Source organism: Triticum urartu, chromosome 7 (assembly GCF_003073215.2).
Source record: "Triticum urartu cultivar G1812 chromosome 7, Tu2.1, whole genome shotgun sequence".
NCBI lineage: Eukaryota > Viridiplantae > Streptophyta > Magnoliopsida > Poales > Poaceae > Triticum > Triticum urartu.
Genome location: NC_053028.1, coordinates 164,317,126 through 164,326,218, shown reverse-complemented (window position 1 = coordinate 164,326,218; position 9,093 = coordinate 164,317,126). Strand labels below are relative to the sequence as shown.

The window sequence follows — 9,093 nt, the reverse complement described above, 5'->3', positions numbered from 1 at the left end:
GCGAGCATCTAGCACAGCAAAGATAATAGAGATTTCGAGGGTATGATCATCTTGACTGCAAAGTTGTCAGAGTTGACTGGATCCTCGAAAGTAAACTCAACGGGCTCCTCGTTAGCGAACTCGTCTCTCGGCTCTACCCAAACAAGACAAACAAGCGAACGGAACACAATCAACCACGTGCAAAGGTCAAACAATATGATGCAAAGATGGTATGCGATGCGGGATGCATATGCAAGATTTGACAAGGGATGCATGAACCTATCCTCAACTTGGAATTCCAAGTGTGCCACTGGAAAGATGAGATGAAATCGCTTGAAAACGATATAAAGAACGCCAGAATCGGAGTTACGGTTTGGAAATGGCAAGCAATTCAAATATGACTATGTTCTGCGATTTACAGCAAGTAGTCATCTAAACGTAACAAGATGAACATGCTACAGCACCCAAAACATGACAACAAAATACATGGCAGGGATGCATTCATGATGCTTAACAAAAGTCTAGCACTGAGCTACGGCCAATTCATCCATTAACAGGTTCAAACAAGCATGGCAAAAATGCATATGGCAAACAGATTTCAGACTTAGTGAAAATAACACTTGTCTGGAATTTCAGATCAGGTAGCACTCTTCGGAGCATGAAAACTATATGCTACAGGACCTGAACATGGCAAAGTAAAGCATGGCATGGAGCTACTCAAAGAGCTTAACAAAAGTCCCTTAGTGACCTTGAGCCAAAAGGGATCAGAAAATACATTTGCAAGCATGTGAACATGGCAAAAACATAATCAGATCACAGACTTGGTGAAAACTGAAGCATGCTGAAACAGATATCAAGTAGGCATGTTTACGAGCTCGATGCACTCACCACAGAGCAATTCATGACAAACTAAGCATACGTCCATCAAGAATACACAAAATGCAAGCTAGACATGGCAAGAACAATAACATAGCATGCACGGATCAACTACAACATCCTCGGCAAAATTGCTAACAAGTAGACAATCTGCCCAGATTCACGAAATAACAAAAGTAGATGTCGATTGACTCAAGCTAGGGTGCTCCATAATTGCAAACAAAGACATGGATGGATAGAGCACTACAAGATTAACAAAACATCCTTACTGATCATCCTCAAAAGAGGCACGGATCACTAGGAAACAATATGAACATATGGCCATATGAGATAAACAGCTCAAGGACTTGGTGGAAATGCCAAATCCCTGAAATCAGCATTACCAAGTGCCTCACTTTGCAAGCTTGTGCTAGTCACCACACACATCACAAAAATACATGGGTTGTACCCCTGGAAATATGGCAAAACCCTTAACAAAACATATGTAGAGCTCATGGGCATATCATGCACACAATAATCATGGCAAAAATGACAAATATCTAAATGGAGCAGCAGATCTGACAATTATCTCAAGTAGCACTCTTCCAACAGCATTTCGGGCATCAAGATGAACTCAAATGAAAATGATGCACTGGAATGAAATGATGTACTCTCTGAGACGAACATGGGTATATGAACTAGGGTTTCAAGAGAAAGTCAACCGAGATTTCGGATCTCAGATCTGCACGCTTCCTGAGGTCGCCGGAGTTGTTCGCCGGAGAAGAAGCCGAGGTGGCCGGACTTGCCGAGGTTCGCCGGAGAACGGTGGGTCTCGCCGGGATCTTGAGGAGAAGGACGGGGGCGGCCGGATCCGGTCGCCGGGGCGCGGCTCCCGCGGCGGCGAACGGCGGAGGCGCGGGCGGAGCGGCGGCGGGCTCCGGCGCGCTGAGCGGCAGACGACGATGGCGGCGGTGGCCGGCGAAGGAGAGGCGGGCGGCTCTCGGGCGCGGGTGAGGGAGCCGGGCGACGGGCGAGGCAACGGGCCTCGGGGGCCCCTCCTGGGCCTCCCGGGCCGGTGATGTGGGGCTGCCGGCGGGCGAGTGGCGCGGCGCCACGTGGCAGCGGCGGGCGGATCGGACGTATCCGGCGCCGTCCGGACGTGTCCGGCGGCGGCGGATCTAAAATTTTTAGGGTTTCGGGGGAGGAGACCCGGGATTTGGAAAGGGGGGTCTTTATATAGACATAGAGGGAGTTAGAGAGTCCAAATGAGGTGCGGTTTTCGGCCACGCGATCGTGATCGAACACTCTAGATGATGGAGAGGGTTTTGGTGGGTTTTGGGCCAAATTGGAGGGGTGTTGGGCTGCAGCACACACGAGGCCTTTTCGGTCCCTCGGTTAACCGTTGGAGCATCAAACAGAATCCAAATGGTACGAAACTTGACAGGCGGTCTACCGGTAGTAAACCAAGGCCGCTTGGCAAGTCTCGGTCTAATCCGGAAATGTTCAATCCCCACACATGAAAGAAAGGTAGAAATGACCACCGGAGGAGAACGAAGCGCCGGAATGCAAAACGGACAACGGGGAAAATGCTCGAATGCATGAGATGAACACGTATGCAAATGCAATGCATATGATGACATGATATAAGATGCATGACAACGATAACAACACACAGAGACAAAAACCCGAACCCGAGAAAATAAAATAACTTAAGGTCGGAAACGGCAAGAGTTGGATTACATATTGGGAAAGTCATATCCGGGGTGTTACAAGCGGTCATGGTTCAGGGTGCATGTGCGCTCTGGCTCGCGAGGAATAATGCACGCGATGGGCAGCGGATTGAGGAGGCAGATATGATAGCAAAAAGAGTCTTCCATCTTATGGGCGAGTGGCAATCGATACATGGCCGAAAAAGCAAGCAAAACACACTGGCGGTGAAGGAGAAATGGAGGCCCCCGGAGGAGGGGTGGGTGAAGGTAAACGTCGACGGAGCCACATCGAAAGGGGGGACAGCGGTGGAGCCGGGCTGGTATTTCGGAACCATGATGGTGCTTTCTTGGGAGGCCTTTGCCATGTCCTTCCACTAAGAAGTGACCCCGCAAGGACTGAACTCCTGGCGTGCAGAAGGGCCGCACAGGTGGCTGAGGAGCGGAACATTGCCAACCTACATATCGAGATAGACTGCAAGGAGATCCTATGTAAACTACAAGGCACGCAAAGGGACTTCTCACCGCTAGGGCCTGTGGTGGAGGAGGTCAAGCGTCTGCTGGCCTCGAGGGAGAGCCGGAAGATTTCGTGGGTTAGGCGTGATGCTAATAAAGCTGCCCACTTGTTAGCTAGGGAAGCAGTTTCAACTAAGTTAAGCAAGGTGTGGCTGCATGTGTCCCCAGATTTTATTGTACAGACTATTTCGGACGAAATCCCCGTGTGGGGTGCTTAAATAAAGGTGCGATTGAATTTTTTTTTAAAAAGATGCATGATGTTGTGGCTGAAATATCAAAAATATGCGTTTTCTTGAACCGTGGAAAATATTCATCTCTCATTCCGTTCGTCTCTCACTAAAAATGCGTCGAAAAGGACCCTTTGTTTCGGTTTTTTCCTCCGCGATTGTATCATCCACGAATGTATATTGCTTCTAAGTAATCAATAAAGCTCATGATTAGCAAAAGAAGGACCCTAACCGGGCGCGTCTTCCTTGTGTCCACATCGAATCAAACAATCACTTAAATTACATCCATTATTATTCGTCTTGAACCAAGTATGTATTTACAAAAAAAAAAAAAAAAAGATGACCGGACGGCACGCGACGTGCGAAAGCCGAATGCAACAAGGTTGGGAGACGACCCGACGCCGTCGACAACGCAGGGCGGGTCCGATCTCCAACGTCACGCACAGGATCATATGTGTGTAAGTTTATACGTAGAGGTCCATATACATCTCCCCTAAGCTAACTACTGAGAGCACCACAGCTCGCAGCAATGTTATCGCAGGCCGAGGCTAAAAAGGTAAACAAGAGAGGAAAACGACGCTCCATGCCGTATGAAGAAGAAGAAGGAGAAGAGAAGAAGCGGGCGAGGCGCGAGGCAGGAAACCGTCGGCGGCCTCTCGTCCCCAGCTCCGGCAATCTGTGGTCGATGGATCTATCACTTCAGGTGGACGAGAAGCCATCATGCTATGATCTCATCCGGCAAGGCCAGGAACCGCGTTCGCTTCTGAAACACCACAGAAACAAAAATCACAGGAGAAGATGTCAGCAAAAGCGACGGGTAATTGGTGTCAACCAATTGCTGATCTGTTCACGCATCAGGGGACGACAACGATAGGCCGAGATTTGCTAGATCAGAACATCAGGTACATGAAAAAGTACATGCCGAGGCCAACAATGATTTACTTGTGAAAAGAAATGACAGAAAAGTCCTAATGAAAGGTTCTGCCGATGTAATATCCCTTATCTCCGAGAGAGAAAAACTGGCGCAGGTAGAAAGCGATTGCTAAATGGTGTCATGGTGACGAGATTAACTTCAAAGAGATAGTTACCCGCAAAAACAAAGAACTTCAAAGAGATAGTTCCCCTGGAAACAGCTTCAATGAGATAGTATCATGCCACCATCTAACCGTCGCCTGCTGCTGCCTAAACTACTTTAACGGTTAGGATTTGCTGGTTTGACTTTAGGTGCTCAACACTAAATTAATTTAACCAGTAAGTTGACAGTACATTAGTGACGGTGACCGGAAAGAATCAGCCCAAAGGTACACTAATGGGTATAAACCGGATCGAGCAACTTGTCTCGTTATGATCCCTGAAAATTTCTCTCTCGCTCTGGACACCTGGTCAGAGATGCGACTCTCGGCCTGTTTCTTCTGCTACCGTGGAATAATAATTCAGGTACGAGCAGTTTTAACATGGTCCCTTTTACCCCCGCTTTTCACATGAGAGGTAAGAGTATAAAATAGATCTGAGCCATTGATCTCATTAATTAATGGTCTGATTAACTCTTACCTTCTTATCTCACATGTAAAAAGAGAAGGTAAGAAGGATCATGCTAAAATTTGCCTTCAGGTACTTCTAATGTTTTGAAATGGCCATTTAAGATCATCTCGGGTACGCAGACATAGACTTTCCACAGATCAGACTGTAGATCAGTTCTAGTAGCTATTAGAAATGTGGAAGGAACGTCAGAATGGCTGCTATGCTGAATCCGCAGACTAAAGACTATCCATACTACGAAACGCGACAGTTTTAGGTTGAAGATTGAACAGGGCTATTGCTGACTTGCTGTGCTAAAATATCTGTTGACAACGTCGAAGGTTCAGAGAGCTCGTTCTGAAACTTCAGCACGCGAACTATTTTCCAAGGTAGATCTATGACTGCTACAGCTATGTTTCATCCGCAGCCAGAAACTAAGAATTGTCTCGTGTCTCCAGATATTCAAGTAGGAGTATGACAAGCAACTGTATTTTGCATCATCACTCAACCAGTCCTATCCTAGAATTGATCGCCAACAAATAACTACCGTAGTAACGTGTCCTGAAAAACCTCAAAACACGCTATTCAATACTTAAGACACATCTGCATCGGCCGAGAATACTGGTCACACCATTAACAGCTCCCAATCGTTCCCCATTGCATACGCAGGGATCCCATGGCGTATCAGTATTTGATGCTTTGACTTTTCACAGTCCATAACAAAGATATAGGCATGCTGCTAGAGATGCTCCTCTGGCTTGTTTACATATTCCTAGACAAACCGCGTGAAAGAGAGAAATATTTGCATGCTATGTTTAGCATACAAAAACGTCTTATATTTTGAAACAGAGACAGTGTGAATTAGTCGAAGCTAATTTTCATAGGAAACTTTATTGGATAATAAACGGTGAGGACCATTTATCCGCTTTACATAAACTATATACATTCTTAATTTATTATTTTATAATTTGTGTTGGTCAAAGAAACAATGTTGTAATACATTTTTTGGGGTGAAAGTTTCCACATTATTTGTTTGACCGGGCAATGAGATACTAACATTTATCCTGAATTTATTTTAAGATTTCCGGCGATGCGCGTTTAGTGGGAAGAGATGTTCTCGTTGGCTACGAGGCGTCAACGATGACTTTGTAAAATCTCAAGATGATATATCGGCTTAGTCTCTCGGAGGTGCTCATAGGGATAGGGTGTGTGTTCATAGAGGATGAGTGTTAGCGCGTTTCTATGAACGCTTGCGTCTGTACTGTGTTAAAAAAACATTTTGTTTTCCTTTCACACGAAACTTTTTTTGAAGTGCAGATGAGCGAAAAGCAATACAAAAGGACTAATCTATACAGTGATTTGATTCAGACCATAATAACTTTGAATAAAAAACTTTGAAAGAAGCAGTGCATTACCTCCTTCCGGCTGGCCTTGACGTCCGCTGATGCATACTCCGGCGTGCGGGGTAAAGCGGGCCACCTATCCGGCGTCTTCGCCGTCTCTACGCCCCTCTCCGGCGTCGTCGGCATCATGAACCTGGCACCCCACTCGGGCGTGACGGCGAACCTGGGACTCCGCTCTGGGGTTTGCGCGAACCTGCCGGCGCCCCAGTCCGGCGTCGGCACGAACCGCGGGCTCCGCTCTGGCGTCTGCGCGAACCCACCAGTGCCCCAGTCCGCCGTCGGCAGGAACCGCGGGCTCCGCTCCGGCGTCACAGCGCCGTTGGCGGCGCAGAGCTGCATGATCTTAGCGGCCGCCTCGGCGGCGTCCCGGCTCTCGCCCATAAGCTTGGCGACCTGCGCCTTGGGCAGGCGCATCCTGAGCTGGACCGGCCCGCCCTCGGAGGCGGTGGACATCGGGGAGGCCGGCGCGGTGCCCGAGGTCGGGAAGGTGAGGTCGGAGGTGGAGCGGCGCGTGAGCATGAGCGACTCGAGCCTCTCGCGCGCGCCGACGTGGAGCGCGCCGGACCAGGCGCGGCGCGGGGGCACGGTGGGGCGGGGCAGCGCGACGAGGAAGTAGAGCCGGCCCGGGCGGAGCAGCGCGTCCTGCTCGAGCGGGCGCGCGCGGACGCCGAGCAGCTTGACCTGCTCCGACTCGAGCAGCTGGAAGCCCGGGTGGTCGCGCAGCACGGCGCCCGCGTACGCCGGCGGCTTCACCCTGAAGGCGGTGCCGTCCAGCTGCATCACCTTGGCGCCCTTGCGCCGGCCGCCGATGCTGTTGCCCATTGCCTGCCGGCTGCCGCTCCTTGCTCCCACGCTGCGCTCTCCTCCCGGCGGCGGCTGCGTTTTCTCTTGTCTTTGGCCGCCCCCTCTCCTCTTCGCTGATGGTGCGTGGGTTCGGTTCGCGTGGTTCTTTGCGGTGATTGTGCGTGTGGGGTGTGCGAGTTTAAAACGGGCGAGCGAAAAAGGGGCAGACAGGTTTGGGAGTCAAAGGTTCACGCGAGTATTGAGCTTGACGTAGACTGGAATTATACTGTATTATTTTATTTTTTGCGGGAATACAGTATTATTTTCTACAAAGCTTAGCTAGCCCCCCACTACACTGAAAGTGGAAGGCAGGAGGTTAAAGTCGGTTCTACTGCATGCATGTCTAACTAACTAGAGTATGAGTAAGGATGAAAACACGTTTTTGACCGTCCAATTAATTAAGCTCGCATTTCCAGATTCAGAAGCAAAACGCAGAACTAATCGTGATCTTACTACTAGTAACTTTTTAAGCGTACTTGTCTGAACACTTAGGTTATTTTAGGGTGGCAAAGGGTAGGTTCGCTTCGGCTGTGCAGAACCGAGGAAGCATGCTGCAGGCGTAAAATTTAAACTAGATATACTCCGTACTTGTGCAAAACTGACTTGGTACCTAATTTGGTGGGAGGAAATAAGCCAGAGCCTTCAATTACCGCGAGCAGCGTTTGTGGCACAGCTTCTTCTCTCTCAGCATCAGATCACGTTATATTTACCGTGCTAGCAAACGCAACGAGCTCGGCCAGTCGAAGAGCTCGCCGAAACCGGCCGCCCGCCGTGTCATCTCGTGGCCAACTTTGCATGTGCCGTTCCTCCATTTTTAAACCCCTTGACGTTGATCTTGCACCTGCAGCCATTAACCTCCATTTGTATTTGTAGTAAGTGGGTTCGTACGTGGCCTGGTCTCTCCGTTCTCGAAGCCATGGCACTGCAGCGACAACAGCGCGGGTGCCGTACCGCCGGATTCGCCACGGCGGACGGCCCGGATCCAGATGGTGCATCCTTCACGGCACAGAGCGGTCCTCCTTTTTGCGCCCGTCACGGACCGAGGAATGTCCGCCGGCGGCGGCGGCGGCGAGGTCAAGCGCGCCCATGCATCGTATTAATGCTCTGCAAATCCGTTTCGCGGGATCGGGTGCCGGGAGGAGTCCGGCGATCCACGGCAACCGTACGTCGTGTCGCGTTGCGCATCTGCATGCAGACGGCCGTTGTCGTCTGTGGGACTGTAGCTCGGGTTTGCCCTTCCGCTCAAGGCGAACGAGGCCAAAGCACATGCTCATGTCCTGTCCTCCTTGTGTGCACGTTTGAATCGGCCGAGCTTCCGTCGTGAAATACGTGACGTGGTCGTTTTCCCACACTGTTAGATGTTCTACGCGCCCAGTGGGTCAATTTTCTACAGTGTTGAGGATCTGCAAAATGAACAGTTACAGATTAATTACCTGGAAAATTTTGCAGCTGTATGAATATTTTTCTTGTAAAAGATGCTACGGCGACCAAGAAAAAAAATCATGCATGGCACTGCGAAATGAGCTCACGGTACTGTGTGCTGCTAACCAGTCGTACTGTAGCTCGTTAGACTAGCAAACCATGTTGACACTGTACGCTAACCCTGGACCGATCTAGGCAGCGACGAAGAACGAGTCTCTCTCTTGCCACCAAGTGTGCCACGAGACTCATGACCTACCAATCCACATACACCAGGTGCAAACGTAGACCACGTGTGTTCCTTTTCCTCTCTGTGTACCTTCCCAGGATCCTGACTCAGCGTCCTACGTGACATGTGCTCGATCGTCACGACGCACCTTCCGTCCTCCTTTCCGGCCGGAGCTAGCAAAGCAGAACCAGAACATGGCCGATATCTCATACTAACGCATGCATGCGTGCATGCATGATGTTCTCTCTGCTGCGGTCGTTGGGCTTATCTGCATATGGTTCGTGCTCGATCAGCAGGGAATCTGCAACGGCATCCATCCAACGTAAAAGGCTAAACGCCAAGCATTGGTTTTGGCTCCGTTTTGTATCGATCTCGTCGTTGTCGCCGGTTGCACTTGC

The 9,093-nt window shown here is 49.8% G+C and overlaps 1 protein-coding gene across 1 annotated transcript; it reads right to left on the bottom strand.

The window, feature by feature from the left end:
- Window positions 1-3,552: 3,552 nt before the first annotated feature.
- LOC125523298 (uncharacterized protein At1g66480-like) lies at window positions 3,553-7,183 on the bottom strand. Its single transcript, XM_048688347.1, has 2 exons — window positions 6,217-7,183; window positions 3,553-4,046 (listed from the first exon to the last, which is right to left on the bottom strand). The coding sequence occupies exons 1-2, from the start codon at window positions 7,024-7,026 to the stop codon at window positions 4,002-4,004; spliced, it is 855 nt and encodes a 284-aa protein (XP_048544304.1). The 5' UTR covers window positions 7,027-7,183; the 3' UTR covers window positions 3,553-4,001.
- Window positions 7,184-9,093: the final 1,910 nt, after the last annotated feature.

Bases quoted from the DNA above. Each gene is read 5' to 3' on its own strand.
- LOC125523298 (XM_048688347.1), bottom strand. From the start codon at position 7,026: ATGGGCAACAGCATCGGCGGCCGGCGCAAGGGCGCCAAGGTGATGCAG. The intron at 4,047-6,216 runs GTAATGCACTGC...GTGGTGTTTCAG, and splicing joins TCAAGGCCAGCCGGAAGGAG to AAGCGAACGCGGTTCCTGGC.